The sequence below is a fragment of the Miniopterus schreibersii genome, assembly GCF_964146895.1.
Source record: "Miniopterus schreibersii genome assembly, chromosome: X".
Classification (NCBI taxonomy): Eukaryota; Metazoa; Chordata; class Mammalia; order Chiroptera; family Miniopteridae; genus Miniopterus; species Miniopterus schreibersii.
In genome coordinates this window covers 43,414,188-43,435,453 of record NC_138104.1, presented here as the reverse complement: position 1 = coordinate 43,435,453, position 21,266 = coordinate 43,414,188, and the positions used below count along the sequence as shown (strand labels likewise).

Genomic DNA, 21,266 nt, shown 5'->3' with positions numbered 1-21,266 from the left:
AAAATTAATGAAACTGATTAATATCAATTAGACTCTATCTACTTAAAGCAACAAAAATGCTTCTCTCATTTCTGGGTCAAGTTATATGCCATAATGTAAAAATCCTTTGACTAAAATGACAATAAATGAAGAATTAAAAAGGTCAGGAAGAACCAAAAATAACAAGGCTGAACAGAAGTTGAAAGCAATCATATTGAGAGAAGTGGAATGATATCAGTTTAATTACAGGGAGGAGAAGTAAAGATTAGACAAACTGGGAGGTGAAAGAGGATGGAATTGCCACTTAGGAGGCTCAACTCATTATAAATATGGTAATTAAGGCAGAATCTCCTCCTGGGGAAATTTAAAAGAACAAACAAAAAAGCATGTACTTAGTTAGATAAATAAAGTGGAGAATATATCTAGACAGGATTTTCAAGCTGCTCTGTAAAACTGGTTAGATTATTTTTGTTTACAAAGCATTGGATTGAAATTTGTTTTATTTCTCAATAATGGAAAGAGTTAAAAACATTAAAATTATTATTTTTCTTTAACCTTCTATTGGGTCTGCTCCCAAAAAACTATTTGCTTCTTTGTAGTTGAACATAGCCATAATAATAAGCAGATGCAGTGTTACAAATATGTTACACACTTGCATACATACTTCTAATTTCTCTGTGTTTCTGTTTCCTCACCTTTTAGAATTAAATGGCATAAAACATGCAAACTGCCTAGCATGGAGTGTATTTTCAATAAATATTAATTCTTCCCTTTCCCCATTAAATAAATAATTCATCCAAAGTCACATAAGAATTGCTGGCAAAGTGGGTGGAATTAAAATGATTTGATTTTTAAATCTCTCTGTGGATATATCTTAAGCAAACACAGCAATTCTCACATTATATAAAAAAAGCACTATTTAGAATTAATTATTTGAAATCCAGGGTTATCAAATAAAATATGCATTCTAATATGCACATGCTTCAGTTTGTGGGCCAAAGTGACACACTCTCATCTTCCAGGCCCTCCTCATGGCATCTGCCCCCCATACTTTTTAGATTTGTGGCTTAAACATTTGATTCTGCAAAAGAAGGAGCAAGCAGCTGTTTTACTGCAACCATATTCTCTTTTGATATTTACATAGATATATGAAAACTCAAGTGAATGTCTGAAACAATCACCCCCAACACAGAGACTGCATGCTCACAGGTTTACACACACACACAAGCACAACTAACAGCCTCCTTAGCTAAAGAGACATGAGAAAATTATTTTAAAATAAAGAAAGAAAGAAGAGGGGAGAGTGATACAAGCAGAAGAATAGTACACCCTCCTTATCCACCTAGAATAGTACCAAGTGTGTTGCCCTAATTAAACCCTTTGCTTCCCACATCTGAAGCAAATGACCAGATTTATTTTGTGAGAAAGGAAAAGGTTGCTTCCTGCAATAGTGGAGTTATACAATAAAGAGCAAAGCAAAGAACTGCTGTGTTATTATCTGGGGCATACTGTTTTTATTTGTGAAACTTTTGTCCTTATAACCCCATAGAAGAAACTCCTATTGCAGCTAAAGAAGGGCCATGTGTGCATGTGCATGTGTGTATGTAAGTGTGTACTGTGTGTTTGAAAAAGGCTTATTACTGTGGGGGAAAAAGTTTTCTTAATTTTACCCTCAAAGATATACACATAATAATATCTTAGTTTGTAAAATATAAGGTTATATGATTTAGTACAATATATAATTATGTAATTTTAAAAAGAGCTCATGAATAAGCACAAAAGTCCATACATCATATACAACAAAAGCATGGGGACACTTCTGAACTTTTGACTTTTTGTTTTCTTCTTCCTCACCCATATCTCAATAGCATATCTATATACACTAAAGACTTCAACCCCTGTTGTAACAACAGATAGTTTTTATGTGAAGCCTATGAAAGAACTTTGTTCCTTTTTTCTTTGGTTCAAAGTGCGCAAAAATTCTTTGTAGCATAGGGGTGGGGTTATAGAAGTAGAAAGACTTTATAACCATACTGCTTGGAACTATTGCAGCTCTGCCTCAGAATGTATGGGCACATAGTTGTCTAGAATTGTGGTGATTAAAAATTAACTTTATAACCAGAAGAAAGTCCAACAATCTGATTTTAGGGATATGGTAACTGACTCACACTTCTAAGGAATTACAGATTGGGACAAGATTTTCATGACATGGATTACCTGTTCAGGATTTTGCACTATATATCTCCTAATAGTGGTCTGTGGATATGTAGTGACTTTTACTGTTGGAGAATGGAGTTCCTACAAAGAAAAGATAAAAAATGCATATAATTATAGTTATTTAGTGACCTTGGAGCCATCAATAATAATAGGGAGCAATTTTCAGAGTAAAATGTTTAGTCATTTTGCATAAATTATGACATCTGAATTAATGTTCCCATTAATTTCAGTCTCAAAAACATATATGAAAGCCTATGTTTATGTGCTTGGCACTGTGCTGGCTATTTCTATTATATTCATTTCATAGTAAATTCATCACATCTAAATTATATTTGATGAGAGTTTCAAAATATTTCATTGTAAATGCTTCCACATGATTAGAAAAATATAACATAATATTTATTAATTAGATCTTCTGTTTGAAAAGGACATCCTGTATTTTAAAACATGGAAGGAGATACAAAGAGAAAAAAAATGTGCATGTATACTTAAACATTTAAATCTTCAGTGTAGTGCTGAGGAGGACCATAGACAACATTAAAAGCACTAAAACAAAGTCATTTGCAAACTTTTGATGAAAAAAGAGTTATTATTAATACAATGAGAGTTATACCTAAATAAGAAAAAATCTTCACACTAATAGAAGAAAAGCAAATGGTTATTAAATAATAAAAAGTATCCAACCAAACTAAGAATCAACTAAATATAACAAAATAACAGCATATTTTAATTGGAGAAAATTTTAAAATAATAATGCTGATAGGATGCAGTTGGAGAGGCACTTTCCTATGGAGAAAGGAAAGATTAAATAATCACATATAGGCCAAAATATGTAGCCGCCAAAATAACCATCTTGAGTAACACAAATTTACATGAAAAAAGCTCATAATATTATATATAAGGTTAAGTGAAAAATGAAGATATAAAACTGCATATATGGCATGAGTGCAGTTTTTTATTTGAATGGAAGAAAACAACCAAATGCTGAGTACTATCTCAGTAAGGGAGAAAATCATGACTGAGTTTTATTTTTTCTTCTTTATATTCTTTTATAGTGCTACAATTCTACAATTAACACATATTTTTACTATCAGAAATAAAACATACAGTAAACCCAATTTTAAAACCCATTTATTATGAAAAATACCAATTAATGTAATTTTCTGACTCGATTTGAGTATAATGAACAGCACTATGATTTAAGTGGACTTACTTTTCTGAGGTAATTCTATCTTGGTGGTCCCAGAGAACTTTATTTTTAATTCAACTGTAGCCTTTATCCCACTGTCTTATGTTTTGTCATGTATGTGACCTATGCAAGTTTGTGAGCTCTCTGAGAATAATGATGGGGTCTAATTCATCTTTGTGCAATATTTAGTAAATACTTGGCACTAAGAAAATATTTGCTGAATAAATGCATGACTAACTGACCTAGCTCTAGGTTAGGCCAGATTGGGATGAGGTAGGCAAACTTTTCTTTGATAATCTTATTTGTTCTACACAATATCACCTTTTCCTTACTGTACTCAAGTTCTAGCTACCATTTCTTTTTTGTCCATTTGTTCCTATATTGTCCAAGTTCATACCCTGAAACCTCATCTTTCTCTCTCTTATCCTCCAAATCCCACACATTTTATATTCCCCTCGTATGTAGTACAAAGTTTGAATGTTTTATATTTTATGCTCTTAGAATTTACTTTTTGAGATATGGTGACTAGCTCATTAAACATATATTTGTTCATATGGTATTTCATCATTATTATAGTGCCTTTTGAAGATATAATGTTTAGGCTCAAGGGTAATCCTAAAAGTGGGATTATTAGGTCATAAATACTAAGGGATCTAGACCCTGGTGAGTCTTTTAAAACATGAACTTTTGAGAAGGGCTAATTCTGACCCTATAAGTTATTCTCTCTGAATGTAAACTTATAGTACTATCACACACAGTTAGGTGCTCAATCAATCCAAGATCTGTGTACTTCATTTGTGCTCAAATCAAGGACCCTTAAAATATACATAATCACAAGGAGATCTTGGCTAAAAATAAACTGCACTCAAACTAAAAGCAATCAGATAGAATAGACAATGAAATGAAAAATCCCAGTTCATAGCAATTATTTCAGCACTTGTTTCCCATTCTTTGATGGGCTGAGCTGATGCTCATGTGAGAATTCCCTTTCTAGTTTTAAGTGCCTGATATTTTTGAATGTGTAAAACCTTACAAGGGCCTAAAGATTGTTTAACCATATGAGCAAGGCTTACATAAAAAGAAAATAATAAAATCTAATTTATAAAATTTTTTACCTGTTCAGTATTTGGGGTTATGTGTAGAGTACTTGGGGCACAAGTAGATATTTTCAGAGTTGGAGAATGGAGTTCCTGTTGAGAGAAATAAAAAGGGGTTCAGAAACTGTTACTGAGCAGTATCATTTGAATGCCTTACATTCTTGAGGTATTATTGTCTTTATTTTTATAATAACCTTATTTATCATAATAAGAATATTATTTTATGCTTTCCTACATGATGTCCATCTATCCAAACAGCAAATTACTGAATTCCTTTGTCAGCTTTGCAAGTAACCTAATGAGAAAATAATTTCAATAGTGCTTTCATAATAATGCATTCTTTTTTTCTTTTTTGAGAACTCTGCTAATATATACCTCAGTGTATAATATGTCTGCAATGAACAAGATGCAATATTTATCAATCAAAAATGTTAAGTGTAAAAATTCTCAAACCAGTATAGGAAACTCCCTTTGAAAACTCAACTGAGACTACTCCCCTTATATTCCTTCAAGCTGACTTTTAATCATGCTTTATCTGGTCTGCTTCTGGTTTAATTTCAAATAGTAGATTCTGATGTTTAAAAACAATCGATAAAAGTGAGAGTATGATTTTAGTAATGAGTAGCTGAAAGTCACTCTATTGATTATCTTGGCATTCTTGATTTTTCCTCAAAACAGTAAAGATGCCTAGCTTTATTAGTGTGCAAAGAGTTGATAACAGCCCGACTGGGCGTGGCTCAGCGGTTGAGCGTGGACCTAGGATCCACGTGATCAGGGTTCAATTCCCGGTCAGGACACATGCCGGGGGTTGCAGGCTCAATCCCCAGTCTGGGGGAGGGGGGAGCGTGCAGGAGGCAGCCAATCAATGACTTTCTCATCATTGATGTTTCCCTCTCTCTCTCTCTCTCTCCCTGTCTCTCTCTCTCTTTCTCTCTCCCTCTCCTTTCCTCTCTCTGAAATAAAAAAGATATATTTTTTTTAAAAAAAGAGTTGATAACATTACTTAACCTCTTCATACATTCCTATAATTTACAAACAATTGACACAACTCCAGGATATATTTCCATAATGATAAAAGTATTCTTTTAGAACAAGGGGCTATTAAATATCAGAATATGGGCTTACAGAGAAAACACAGACTCATATGGAAGTATAGCCATAATGTAGGTGTGACATGCTGATCTTAAAACAGGAAAATGCATTTACTCAAACTGCCAAATGTTCTGCACACTCTGGTTTTCCTTTTGATTTTCTTTTGGTTCAACTTGTAGCATTTTCATTCTCCCTCTCCCTGTTACATAAAGAGCAATAATGCAAGCTTAATGTTACAAGGAAGCTTTTGACTGTGTTCCCAGATTTCCTGTTGGTAGCTGAGGGAAATTGCTTGACAAATGCAGAGAATTTAAGATAGCAGACCAAACAGGTACATGTACTTCAGTTTGGGAAAATGGATACAAATACAACCAAGTTCAGGTGGGTTCTGAGAGATAAGGAAAAAAGGGGAGTACTTTTTAGTTATGCAATAGTACATGAACACATTCTAACATAAAATTTTATATAGATCTTTCTCCATGAAGTCAAAAACCTTCCCTTAACCATCCTCATTACATCCAAATCCCTTACCTCAAAGTAACCATCATTGTCAAGTGTATGTTTACATAAATATATATGTATAAATAATAATATTTGTTGCTTTTATTATTCTGCAATGTGAAGCAAACAATATCTCTTGTATTATAGATTAGATATATGTCTTAATTCATTATTTTAAATTAATACATAATGTTCCATAATGTTTGTTTAGTACTTAATCAAAATTTAAATTGTTTCTGGGTTTTCTCTATACTACAATGAGCATTCATTCTTGTGCAATGTGATTATTTCTCTAACATCCCACAAAGAAGTGGTATTGTTGGGGCACAGATTATATGCACTATTTGTTGTAACAGATACTGCTCAATTCAATTCCCAAATGATTATACTAATACACATCTACCGGCAGTGTATAAAACTACTCATGTCTGAGGATGCTTTTCTGCAACCATTAACCTTTTTTGGTTAATCGTTTCTGGAAGACAGTTTGTGCACACTGCTTGGCACCGGGTAGATGCTCTATAAATGGTAGTTCTTTCCTCCTCTCTTTAACCAATTCAAATCTGATGACATCAGCAAATTAAACTAAATGAAACTTACTAGCCAAGTGGACTAGCTTTTAAGATAAAAGAATGTACTGCGAAGTTTTACAAACTTGCAGAAATTAACACAAGTAGGCCTAGACACAAAAACATACACACATACATATCTGTATCAATATCAATATTATATATATTTATACCTATATCTCTATCTCTATCATCTCTATCTCTATCTCTATCTCTATCTCTATCTCTATCTCTATCTCTATCTCTATCTCTATCTCTGTCTATCTCTATCTCTATCATCATCTCTATCTCTATATCTATATCATCTATCTATCTCATACCCTTAGGACATTTATTTATCATAGTAAGCAGGGTTACTTTATTCAGATGCAAAGATAGTAAATATTTAAAAAAGGTAATTTGGTACATTTGCACAGACTAGTCTGATCCTAAAATAAATATAAAAATTTCTTATATTTAGAAATTGGCACATTAATTCCATAGATTATAACTTAATTAGTTTGAGTCTTTGTTATCAGAATTGATTTAAGCAAATGTGGCTTACACCCTCATAAAAAGAGGAAAAATGGGATAGCTACAAAAGGTAAAATATTAAGGTGGCAGCTTAATATGTATCAAAGACATTAAGACAAATTATGTTGACCAGAATGAACTTAAATTTGTAGCAGTATCAAGCTGATTATAAAGTGAGAAAAGCAATCTAATGTCAAGTTTATTAATTGCAGAAAGACCTGTGAAATAAAACCCTTTCCCCCCTGGAAGTCTACAGAATTAAGTAAGATAATCTGAGTAAATGTCCAAAATAAACGTTATCTTGGTAATGGAAAGGACTTCAGTCGTATCTAGCTTTAGGCATGAATTGCAGCAAGTCAATCCACAAATAATAATAGCTTATTCCATAGGAATTGATAGAAAATGTGAATGAAAAGGATGCCTTAGTTTTAGAGGCATCTCAGGAATGAGTCTAGCCCTCCCTCTTGATAACCTGTATTAGTGTTTAATTTTCAGTGATCACTGATGTGTAGGTAGCTTACCTAAATCCTTCATGCTGAAATCATTAAATTCAATGAATAGTTACATCTTTTGTTCTTATGCCCTTCCACTGTGCCACAGCCCCACATTCCTTTTGACAAAATAATTAAAAGTTGGAGAAGGGGTGGTGATGAGTAACACAATATAGTGGAAAGGGACCTAGACATGGAATCAGGAGCCCTGGGTGCTACTTCTAGTTATACTATCAGCCAGCTGTGTGCTGTCAAACAACTCATGTCATCTCCCTGAACTTCAGTTTTCTCCTGTGGGAAATGGGATGTGGGTGTGGGTTAGTGTAGACTAGAGTACTTTAAGCTCTCCTTTCTATTTCCAGGAGGAGATCATTCCCAATGTATTTTTCCATAGAGACAAAACAATTTCAAATCCTTTAAACTTGTCAGTCTTGTTTTCTTTTGATGATGATGATAACTAACACCTATTAAAAGTTTTCTATGACAAATGTTACACAGATTACCTTAAAATTCAAAACAATCCCATTAGGATGATACTACTATATCCTCATTTTACATATTAATAAAGTTAGACAAACATTGATTACCTAACCAAATGAAGACCACACAGTTAATACTATGGTGCTGGAACTGAAACTCAAGTACCATGACTCCAGTACTCATGCTCTTAATCACTATACTTTGACAAATATATAGCATATGTCATTATATTTTCTGCTTTTCAAGTTGTGGAACATAATTTGACTGTTAAATTTTACTAGTCTTTATAATAGGAAGTTAGATATTTGTTCTATTATTTACTGTCAAAGGCAACTTTTGAGTGCCTAAAAGCAAGAGATCCACTGGAAAGTGACTGTGTGAGAGAATGGCTCTGATTAAATAATTTAAACTTGTGTGTGTGTGTGTGTGTGTGTGTGTGTGTGTGTGTGTGCATGTGAGGGGGTGATGGGAGAGGGTACAAAGGAGAGCTTTTGAGATGCCACTAAGGATCTGTTTCTTAATCTAGGTGCAAGCTACAAATGTTCATTGTGTAAAAATTCTTGCATCTGTATGCTTATGATTCATGTAATTATGATTTGCATGCCGAAACTTGTGTGGGTTAATTTTCAATAAAAAGAGTACTTAAAAATAATAATAATTTAAACTTCTACAAATTCAATAGATTTTTTTATAACCCCCACAATATATTTATAGCATGTACTTTGAAGCCTCTCAATTAAAAAAATAATTTTTACTTAGTAAACATATCACTTAAACCCTTCAATTTTTCAAGAAAGTCTTACTTTTTGTGACAAATATTAAACATAGTATTCAGTCATTTATTCCTGTGCCTCAGATTTGCTAAATACATAAATATTGTTTTGTTGGCAACTTTCTTTAGGTAGAGGTATGGTGAAAAATAATTTTATTTGTAATTAGGTGGGCTCAGCCTTAGTGTAAAATCTAGGTTTTCTTTTCCAACACTGTCTAAAGTAATGATTTTCAACTTTGGGAAAGTTGTAGCATACCTTTTCCTCCACCTGTTCTTCCTCCTTGTATAGACTAGTTATGACATTATTAATTTTAAGATCAAAGTGGATTAAAATCAGTCTGCTTTATAAAATAATTTCATTACATCACTAGAGATAATTGTCCATAACTTGGTATACCCTAAATCAGAGCTAGTCACAATACTATCTTTATTCTGTTTGTTAAAATAGCTATGTTTTCCAGAGTTCTCAAATCATATGAAATGGAAATGGCCCAAGTTTCCCAGTTACTTACCTCATTGAGAGAGCTTTTGAATAGCTCAGTGCAGTAAGAGAAATAAAGGAAAGCAGAAGCTGGAAAGGTGTTACTCCCCCCTCAGTAGAAGGGAAACCTTAAAAACTTAGCATATACTCTAAATTCCAGGATTATCTCAGGGTAAGAACTTGAAAATTAGAACAGAAACTTTTCCTCTAATATACTTTTTATACTTTCCCCTCAGCTAATGGACCATTAGAATGGAAAAAAATATATACAGTAAAGGTAATCATCAAATGATTTGAAACAAAAAAATATATAAACTTGTTTAAAATGAAAATACTTTAGTATGTAAGGTTAAATAAGATAGCTGATACAGTAGAAATATCAAGAGCTAGTTTCTAAACTCAGGACATTTGTTAACTAGCTGGTGTAACTTGGAAAAGTTATTTTGGGCTATTTGAGCCTTGATTCCTTTATTTGTCCAAGACAAATAATACACAGAGCATATTTTTATTCAAACACTGTACAATTTGTACAGTGGCTGCAATAATGTTTTTTTGTACTTAATATTTGGAGTTCTAGTGAGCAAATAATGTATGTAAAAGAATTTTGAAAAATAAAACATATCATCTATTAATATGAGGAATTAATTTTACTCCATTAGTTACATGTGCAACAAAGTTATTTGTTCAATATTTGCTATGTAATGGTATTTAAAGAGATATAAAAGAACTCTAAGGAATTTACTATGGAACTTCCGAGGACTAAGAGATAACTTCAGTATGGGATAATTTCAGATTTCATCACAAGGTTATACTTGAGGAAGGTCTTGTAAAAATGGTATGATTTCAGCATATCTAGATGGTGAAGCTGGGGGATAGAGTCATTTCAGGGGTAACATGAGCAAATGTATAACTGTGGAAAATTGGAGGCTATATTTAGAGAACAACATTTTGGCTGAAACATATAACACCAAACAGGGATTTCCAGGAATTAAGTCCATAGGAACCAGAAGTGGAGGGCTTTGAAAGTCAGAGTGAGAAATTTATAGATATTGTCTTTGAAGGTTTTGGGGCAGAAGAGTGATATGAGATGTTTATAGGAGATTTAAGCAACTTTTCTAAAGCACTATTCTTAGATGTAACTACGCTTGTGAAGATTTTAAAATAATTGTATGCAGGAACCTATGCATCCAAGCTGAAGTATGTGTTAGAAGAGAAATTGGTAAATACTATTTTTGAGGGCAAAAGTATTTCCTTGGAATGTTTTAAATGTATTTTGGTGTATGGGTAAGTACTGAACAGTATTAGTAGTTTTTATGAGGGAATTTTAGGAAACATAACTAAACCAACTACAGAATAACTGAATATGATTCAATAAATAAAAACACTTTACTTAAACAGAATTTCAATAGCAGGGGAGGTAGAGGGACTGTTCATTAGCACCTTCAAACTTATTTGCTTAAAGGAAGTATCACAACAAATCTCAGGAAGATAATATAATGATAAATCAGAATCACTAATGCTTTAAAGCACTGGACACAATAAGTAATCATAAATATTTGTCCATAGGAAAAATATAAATAAAAAATAAAAAAGTCAAATCCAGATGCTTAATGGGACATAAAAACAGGAATAGAAAACTAATTGACTTATAAAATGGTCCTTAATGTTTAATGTGTTGCTCACTTTTTTAAAGAGAAAATTTGTGTCCTACTATCCATTTTCAGTTAAAAAAGAGGGCATAGAAGAGTGAAACCCACAAACAATCCTAGTCATATATCTTTATTATAGCCAGTGCTGACAGCCACGTTCAGACATTTTTGCAAGCCATAATCACTAAGAGAAGGGGAAGAGGGAGAAAAGGAAGGGAGTGAGCAGAGAGAGAGAATTTCCATTCTATTTCTCCAAAAATTTATTTCAATTTGTGTTTGTGTTTTGAATTTTTTTAAAAATCTCAACCCTCAACAAACCATGGTGGTGGAAAAGAAGGACAACAGAAATAATATAATACTTGATATCAGTACAAATAGTTAAATGATGAAAAGTGATACTTGCTTTAAAAGACCACATCTGGAAGAAATTTGGAAGTGAAGTCCTGCATAGAGGAGACGGTAGGAAGATTCAAGTTTGGAGATGTTTTGAGGTAGATGACTTTCCAGATGGATTTTGAGGGAAAGGTAGAATTCCAGCAGAAATGTGAGGGAAGGGTGAATGTTGCCAGAACTGGGAATGGGAGTGGGTGGGAAGGAAGCAAAACTATCAGTTTATTTATGAAATTGAGAGTAGTATAATGTGTCTGGAACACAAGGTGGGAGGGGTTGGGTACTGTGAGATAAGACTGTAAAAATAAGATAAGACCATCTTAAAGAGGTCCTTTAACATCAAGGAAAGGAGTCTGAACCTAACTTTGGAACTTGATTATCAGAGATTTTTAAAAGATTTTAAATTACAAACCTAATGCTATTTTATTGTTGATAATAATTTCTACAATAAGGTACAAGTTGATTTTATTTCTTCATAATATTTCTATTAAAGTGCTGCCAAAGCATTTATGAGCTTTAAATAACTAAAAATTAATCAAGTTATTACCCAGTGATGGAATCTTATATATTTTTATACAAAAGAATTAATAAAATTTATGAGAAAAAATATAAAAATTCTGAACTAGGACAAAAAAAATATCTGCCTTCTTGGTAAATAACAAAATATTTTAAAAGCATTGAAATGTTCATTTACATAATTTATTTATGTCCTGGTTTATGTCTCAAAAAATTTTAAGTGGCTCATAATGGGAGCACCTATATGAAAATGATCATGAAGTATAAGTGGGAATCAGATATTGGAGACTGTGTAACATAAATAACCGTCAAATGTGTAGACAAGGAATACACAGTTTACCATAGTGGTTACAAGCACAGACCTGAAGCTAAACTGCTAGATTTAAATTCTAGTTCTACTACATACTAGTTGTATGAACTTGAGCAAGTCACATAACATCTCTCTGCCTTGATTACTTCATCTGCAAAAACTGGTTATGATATTTGAACTTTACTTAGTAAAGTTTAAAAATTCAGTAGGTTAAGGGTGATAGGCAGTTCCAGAGAGACTACAAAACATGGGCCCAAAAGAAAAGAAGATGTATTTTTAGGAGGGATATTATTAATCTTATTTTTATTCTTAACCATTTGCTCTGTCAAAAAGTGAGATTCTGGGAAAATTTCACAGACAAACTGACAAAAGTATAGATACATGCATATGTACATAAAAAATTTTTTATTCAAGTTCTTTTCATTGAAGATTTATTAAGTTAATTCTTCTACTGAAATAGTCACTCTAAACTTATACTTTGAGAGTTTGTGCATTCATTTTATGTTTCATTCTTATGTGTCCAGTACAGCTGATCATGCAAATTGGCAGCACTTTGACCACACATTTGTACCTCCAGGAATTTCTTTGAATGTGATTATCTTAGAGACATTTCTATACTTAAATGAGCAGCTTGAATATATAGATCTGCCATGTCCAGTAGACTTCTCTTCAGTTTTCCTTATCTGTACTGTCCAATGCAGAGTCACTAACCATATGTGGCTGTTGAGCACTCAAAATGTAGCTAGAGCCACTGAGGAACTGAGTATGTATTTAAATTTACTTGATGTTAATTAATTTAAATGTAAATAACCACATGCTACCTTATTGGAAGTGCAATTCTATAGGAAACATTAGGTAAGAGGCAGACTGTAAACAAACTTTCATGCTCAGTGTCACTACGTTTTAAAAAGGAAAAAAAAATAGGCAAAAATACTCCATATCAAATATTGAGGTTCAAGTTCTAAGACTCTAAGAGCATGGGAACTTCCAAATTATTCATTCTAAAAGATATTTATGCCAGTAAATATTATAAATACATTTCTGCTGTTCCAGTCTTTTGATAATATACCACACAATTTATTTTTTATTTTTTAAAAAATATATCTTTATTGATTTCAGAGAGAAGAAGGGAGATGGAGAGAGAGAGAGATAGAAACATCAATGATGAGAGAGTCATTGATCGGCTGCCTCCTGCACTCCCCCGACTGGGGATTGAGCCCAGAACCTGAGCATGTGCCCTGATGGAGAATCAAACCGTGATCTCCTGGATCCTAGGTCACTGCTCAACCACTGAGTCACACCTGGTCGGGCTATACCATGCATTTTAGAAAATGCTTTAATGCTTTTCCTCATTAGTCTTTCTTAGCTAGTAGAGTCCTAACAAGCTTTTCAAGCATATGTGTTTACCTCGTTTTTCCAATGTGAAAGGAACTCTTATTTTATAGTCTAGTCATTAAGTTTATTAACTTATTTTGTCTGTGCAGCTAGGGGCTTTTGTTGGCAACATTTTTATAAGTTAATAATATCAATGGAAAGAATTATTGAGTGCCAACTGTGTCCCAGTCATTGTGCTGGACACCTTCACTTGTTATTTTACTCAATATTCACTACAACCTCGAAGGAATGTGTTATTGTCCTCATTTTACAAATGAAGACACTGAGGTCCTGAGAGGTCAAGTAATTTATTTTAGGTAATGCAGCATTAACACTTACTATGTGTCAGGGCACCGTGCTCTGTTTTATCCATCATACATTATTGCATTTGCCTTTAACAACTATCTTATGAGTTAGATATTAATGCTCCATATTACAGATGAGGCAACTGAGGCATATAGCTAGCAAGCTCTCAAACCAGGAATTAAAACCAAGAAGTTTAAAACCTAAGACCACACTCTTAACCATTACATTAGACAGTGTCATAGTTCACTTCTGCCAAAACAGTCACTGCACATTTATTATTTGCAAGTCTCCAGAGACACATGTGTAGACACATTCCACATAGATTTACTTGTATGGACATTTTCTACACACAATGATCTCTGCGGCTGATCTTTAGATTCTGCAAAATATGAACCTCTTCAGCAAATACCTATTGGCTTTCATTCTCTTATTGATATCTCTGATCAAAGAGTTCAAGACCTTGGTGCAATAGATGCACGAGAGACTTTGAAATGGCTGGGAATGAGAATTAGGTAATAAACAGAGAAGATTACATACATAGTGCAGGACTTTGTTCTCTAAATATTTGGAAGTTTGTTGAAATGAACAGGGGACTTTTTCATGTTGTCTAATTTAAATTTTAAAACTTTACTTGTAAACTAGTAAATAATATAATTTTTGAAGAAGAAAAATCATGGGAGCCTTGTGGATGCTACTGTCATTCCTAATTGACTGAAAAATCACTGAAAGTAATAATAGTAACATCCTAGGCTGAACAGTTTTCAAAGAGGGAATATCTTTAAAAACCAACTGACATTTATGCTGGCAAAATTTGCCAAAGCAAACTTCCATTTGAATAAATTCCCTGAATAGTATGGGAGGTGTTTTGTTAGAACCTTTCAAAGCCAATGACGTGATTAACCACCTGCTTTAGGTTATTGTTGAAATGTTATTCTGAACTTTGTACAGGAAGAAACTTGTAAATTATAATAATCTCTCTCTAGATGAAACAAACACTTCCTTAATTAAAGTCTATGGTTCTGTTCTCATGTAAAGAAAGCAATAGAAATTACTAGAATGTACTAGTAATAGAACTACTTCCCTTCATCCCTTTCCTCCAACAGAAATTCTCATTTAAGAGACTCATTCCAGGGTAATTTCTCTTCTTTTCCTATAGGAAACTAGGAGAGAAAATAAAGTATACAGTCTCTTTGCAGTGCATGCTTTTTGACTTTAAAAAATGAGAAGTATATATGCTCCACTGGAAGCCAAAAAAGGGTCACTATTGAAACAGCTGCTGGTAGGAAGAAAAAGTTAGCTCAAATAGGCCAGTTTAGAAAGGTTTTCACTTTTAAATGGGGTTTAAAAGCATGACAAATCTCCCAGTTGTTTTACCATGAATAGTCAAGAAAAGAAATTTAGATCAAGACACTTAAAGGACAAGTTCACCTCCCTTCCCCTTGCCCTAAGCTCCCTACCTTGCCACACACTCACACACACACACACACACACACACACACACACACACACACATACACACACACACACACACACACAATAACAGCTTGTGTGTGAGTGCCATTGACTGAAAATGACCCCAGAAATTTATCAGACCTCCCTTAAACAAAAGGCAAAGACAACTGGCATGGAGAATTTTACCTAACAATTAGTTGCACTCACAATTCCTATAGCTTCATTTAATTGTAAACACAAAGGGGATGACCAAAGTTGAAAATATGTGCTTCTTTATCTTATGACCTCATTCTTTTTTCAGGTAACCTACTTCCCTGAACAATCATTCACTTTAGTGACCACACCTTTGAACAAACCACACCCTTGAATAACAATTTATCAAAGCACCACATCTTTCCCCACAGAACAGGAAAATTTTCTGATAGAAATCCCAGCACAGTAAGGAAGAGCTATCCACAATCTTTGTAACAAAAGAAAAAGGAAAAAAATCATGTAACAAAGATAAGCCCAGCTGAATAATTACTGAAAGCAGAGGCCAATTATAAACACCCATTCTCCCCTGGCCCTCCCTCTAGAGATGAATTCGTTTGCAAGTTTAAAATTCAAAAGAATGGTAACCCATATAACACATACATTAAGAGGTTCCTTCTTTCATTAAACTCGGTGTATTCAATAAAATAATCAATGGCCAAAGCACAAAATAATATTTAAAAATGAAATATAGACATATGAGATACCTACAGACTAGGTCCTGTATATCTGTCCTCAATGTGGCCTCTCCTTAGATAAACAAATGGTATTTATCCAGATAATCACAGTACTTACTACATAATAGGTACTTAATAAATATCTGTTCAATGAATAACTGGTATTAAAAAATTATTTTCATCTATTTCTCACACCACATAGTTCCTCTGAATGCAAGAAAAATACCTTGAATTTCATGAAAAGCTAAATTAATGGAATGGAAAATTACATGTCCAGTGAATAATTAACATCAATGCTGTTCCTTTAAGACAGTATGTAATTTTGGGTTGTGAGGGTAGGTTAATATTTAAGCTTTTAAAAAGGTTGAGCCATAAAGTTTTTTTGATTTCTTTTGTTTTATATAATTTCTAGAAATACTTTATTCACAGTACCACATTCTAAAATGCACCCATGACCTTGATTACACCTGTGTTCGATTTTACCTGTTCATATGAATAAACCAGGTAATTTTAATTATACCATCAATTTAGAATATTTCACCAGCAACTGGTTTCTATAGTAAAGGTACTCTGAGGAATACTCTATCAATAAGACAAAATAATATCCAAGAGAATCATAAAATATATCTGATCAATTATAGACAAGAAAGAAAGCAACATTATATCTGGAGAAATTGAAAATATGTTTAAATCTAAAAACATCATTTTAGTGCACAAAAAGGCAATCGAGGAAAAACATATACTAAAAAGCTGGGTATAGAAAATACTGAAGGCTGCAAAAAGCATTTGGTTAAATCTAAAATTAAACACATAAGCTAAAATTAAGATTCAGGAAGCAAAGCAGAGTAACATCAATTTCAGTTTCTCAAAATGAACATATTTTACTACTGGCAATTATATACTTTTAAAAATCTATGAACTCTTTGAATGTCATCCAAACACCAAAATACTAAAAACAATTAAAGTAAAAGTTTAATTGAATTTATAATGACCAACCATTTTCCTAGGTGACATGGTCACAAATTCTGGCATCTGAATTATTGCCCCATACCAACTCAAAATGTCTCTGAAACTTAGCATATTAAGGAGAGACTTTTTTAAAACATAAGACAAACAAAAGAATTTTGAATAATATATACTGCTTGTTTGTGCTTAGCATGGTGCATAACAAAGGCTTCACCACATCTTGCTCAGCCACATCTTAACCGTTTTGTTAGCATGAAGGTAATTTCAGATCAAATCAAGGTTCTACTTTATACAATGCCATCCTGCCAATAAACAGGGAGAAAGAAAAATAAAATAGAAAAGTTTCTTAGTCATGTTCTTTGTGGTAGCTATCTAAAACTTTTTTTGACAAATTATCTTTTAGTGGATTTGTGAATGCCCTTTGATATCTAACTCAATTTGAAATGTTATGGTCAAATTTTCTCTCTTCTTGTTTCACTAAGGGAATGAAGTTACTTATTGTTTTACCTTACCACATGTCTAGAATCTCACCTCAATCATTTTCACCCAGGCCTTATTTTTCTTTCTTTTCAATTACAAATAATTTCAGACTTTACAACACCATCCATTCCAATCTCTTATCCTAGTTTCTGTGACCATATTTTTGGTCCCTAAGGTTCTTTATAGAGCTCTCTATGGAGAACAACATTTCCAGATGAAGACAGTCTTGTAAGGATCACTTAAACAAATATCAGGTAGAAATAAGGAAAGTCTTGTAAAAAGCTCAGCCAACTTGGTTCCGGGATTATTAAAAAAGTAAGTTGAACTAAGGAGCATACAACAAAATGTGATCCTAAAAATTGTTCCTTAGTCAATATTTATGATTTGCCAAATTTCAGCTTTAAAATTTTTGTCTATTTATTCATTTTTCTTTTTCTAGCAAGTTGACAAGAACAGGGGTTAATTGTTTAAATAACTATTATGACAAGTAGGGTGGTTTTAGCATTCTTATGAAAATGGTAACTGTTGTCTCTGACCTTCTCATTGTTTTGGTGCTACTAAGAAACACAGGGGACATCCACTTCATTGTTTATCAACATCTAATATAGATTATTGGCATGTACTTTTGCATTATTATACAAACTAGTATTTTTAACCTTTATACTTTTCTTCCCTTTGACTTCAATATAGGTGGAGTTTTTCTCAACTAAGAAATTACTAACAGTAAATCATGGGTTTTTCTTTATATTTTCCCCTCAAATTAAGCTAAAGGTGGAAAAAAAAAAAGTAAGGTTATGGCCTTTGTAGTTGTTGGGTTACCTATATATTTTTTTAAATTTATTTAAAAAAATAGTTTTAATATATACTTGAGAAATGTTACTTTATATCTGACTTTAAGGTTTGGGGGAAAATAATTCCTATTATTCCAGATTGGTATGATAATGCAACATAGGATAATATGCAATGGTTGTATTATTTTTTCTTTCTCTCTTTTTGAGCTCTTCACAGTACAAATTGTATCTTGAAAACACAATTTCAGTTTGGACAGAAATTTCCAGAAAGTTTAAAGACATGAAAATTTAATGTAAAGCAAGTCAAAGAATGAAAAGGTAGAGTTGTTAATTTTATATAGTCTTGTAATGTTCCTTTACATTCGTTGGGATGATTACTAGCACAGATCCTGATGCTGAAATAATCATTTTACAAACAAATTTATTTAATTTTAAAGGGCGTCCTAGAAGTCTACTCTTTTTAGCTTTCATATACACAATTGCTTACATCTTGCTTTCCTTAGTTTTATATCCACTTTTTCAATGTTCTTTTACCAATATTCATAAATTATTCACCTTAGCTATACAAGAGCCATGTGTCATTTTCAGAATATGAAACCATATGGTAATTCAAAGAGGGATTTGTGGCTGTCCTTTATCCTAGAACAGTATACTATTTGCTGAACACAAATATTTGCTTGTCACTCCATACACGCCATTCACTGTCCCTAAACCATCATATTTGATACAGAAAAATCTGTTTACTTCTGATATGAGGTGAATCAGTGAAAATGCATTCTATAAAAATTATTGTATTCAAGTTGAGTATTGCTTTGTAGTAGGAGCAAAAGACTACCTCAGATCAGATATTCTACTCAAATTAAACAAATTATGAGCTATTTTATACTCTACTTAGATTATGCAAATCATTGGAACTGGTAACAAACAACCACAGGCACTAGTAAGTGAAAGAACAGCCAAGAGATGAAATTTTGGATTACTGTATGTTGAATATGTAGCTGTATTCCATTGAGAGATAACATCCTTTATAACCGAGGCTGAGAAACAGAAAGACAAGAAATGAGGTTCAAAATGTCCCCTTTCTACTAGCCTTACATAGCTATCTTTGGTACCTGGGAATGGTTGCTCCAAACCAAATTTTGGTATGAAGAGGAAGTTCTGAGAGGGGAGAGCACTTCCCGTGAGCCGATGGGATCCAAGGCCTGAACCACCTTATTCATGGGTCCACTGTAGGTCCTCACTCGCTCATACACTACATTTTTTTCTGGAGGCTGCTGGGCTTGACTTGACTGATGGTAGCAGTGGTAATGCTGGGGCTGGCACTGCAGCACCTCTGGGAGCTGCTGAGTCCCACAGCTGCTGCTGCTCATCTCATTCCAGTAGCTTGAACTCATCATCTTCTCAGTGGTCAGTAAGGTACACTCCAGATGCTCTCCCTAAGGAACAAAGAGAGAGAGAAAAGGAGAGAGAGAGATCATGAAAGGAAGGGATAGGAAGGCAGACAGGCAGGCACATGTACAAGCCTTTTATCAACCACTTGTCTATAGTGGTGCCAGGGGGAAATGAGAGTTACCTGAGCAGCAGCAGGAGCAGGTCTGGCAGCTGTAGAGGAGGCAGCAAAGTATTTGAAAACGAATGGAAAGTGGAGCCACCCTGTGAAATTGCTCCAGGAAATGGTACTGACACGCCTCTGATGGGCGGATTCACCAAACAGGTTTACCTGCCAGGAGAGGCCCTGCATTGCCATGGAGATAGCTATAAGGCTGCCCAGTAAGTAAAGGAATCTGGAAAGTGCAGAAATGTGGAATTTTAGGGCTGAAGCCAGAGCTTCCAAGTCCAGGGGCTAGGAAATTCACTTTAACTGTAAATAGGCAGACAAAGAGATGCCCATGCCAAAAGTTATTAGAGAACAAAAAGTAACAAACATGACATAGAAGTGGCTTTGACCTGGTTCTTTTGAAACTTAACAAAGGCTTGATTATTATTATTCCTGAGTCCCAGAACAAAATATGGTGTTAGTCTAGGAACATACTAATTCACAGATAAATTTGCATTCTTTGTAAAATCCAGCTGATAACTGCAGTTAAGAGAGATTATTATGGGATCTCTTGGAAACTCTCTAATTTATGTACCTGTTTATCTTGTTCCAAGCTTAGTATGGCTTTATAACTTACATTGAAGTAGATTTGTCTAAATTTTTGACATGTATGTCTGTTTATACATGGGGGTTGGTAAAAAAAACCTAACAATTCCACAAATGCTTTGCATTTTAGCATTTAGATTTATTATTTTGCATTTTTTTACAGTAGAATGTACCTCAATTTTATTTGTGCCCTAGGAAACACTGAGTTTGATTACTTTTAAATATCTAGTTGTTAAGGGTTTGGCAAGTCTTGATATGAGATTTAAATGTGCTCAGCACTTATATTTATTACTACTTGAAATTACAATCATAATGCCTACTTAACCCACTACATCTTGCCTTACAAGATACTTCAGCACCACTAAACACTAGAGTACCCACTGAGGGTGTCTTCAGAAAGGGGTATCTTTCTAGTCTGTATATACATTTGAATATAGCTTACCACCACCATTTTGGAGAGGAGGTAGATATCGTTAAGCTGGCTAGCCAACTTTTATCTGCTGGGTGAACAAAAGATAGTAACTTACTACTGGTCACTTACTATGACTAGATACTGTGAAAGAAGCTTTACATGGATTATCTGTCATCCTCACAACTTTATGAAGGTTTATAGATGAGGAACTGAGGTACACAGAGAGGTTGAAAACTTTCCAAAGTTAAACAATGAGTAAATGGTGGGTCTGGGTTTTGAACATCGAGCAACTCATTTTAGAGTTTAAGCTCTTATCTATATTATAGTGCTAGATAAATTTTAAAAGTATGTTCTGCATCTGACCATCTAATAAATCTTCTAAATGGAAA

General features: G+C 33.4%; 1 protein-coding gene across 1 annotated transcript in view; it reads right to left on the bottom strand.

Annotated features, from left to right (window-relative positions):
* POF1B (POF1B actin binding protein) overlaps positions 1-19,920 on the bottom strand; it is a 67,150-nt gene extending 47,230 nt beyond the window's left edge. The window contains exons 1-4 of the mRNA XM_081125790.1: positions 19,896-19,920; positions 19,435-19,758; positions 4,501-4,575; positions 2,197-2,277 (exon numbers count right to left, since the gene is read on the bottom strand). Coding sequence (XP_080981916.1) covers positions 2,197-2,277; positions 4,501-4,575; positions 19,435-19,719 — 441 coding nt within the window. The 5' untranslated portion in view covers positions 19,720-19,758; positions 19,896-19,920. The remainder of the gene's footprint in view (positions 1-2,196; positions 2,278-4,500; positions 4,576-19,434; positions 19,759-19,895) is intronic.
* Between the last annotated feature and the right edge of the window lie 1,346 nt (positions 19,921-21,266).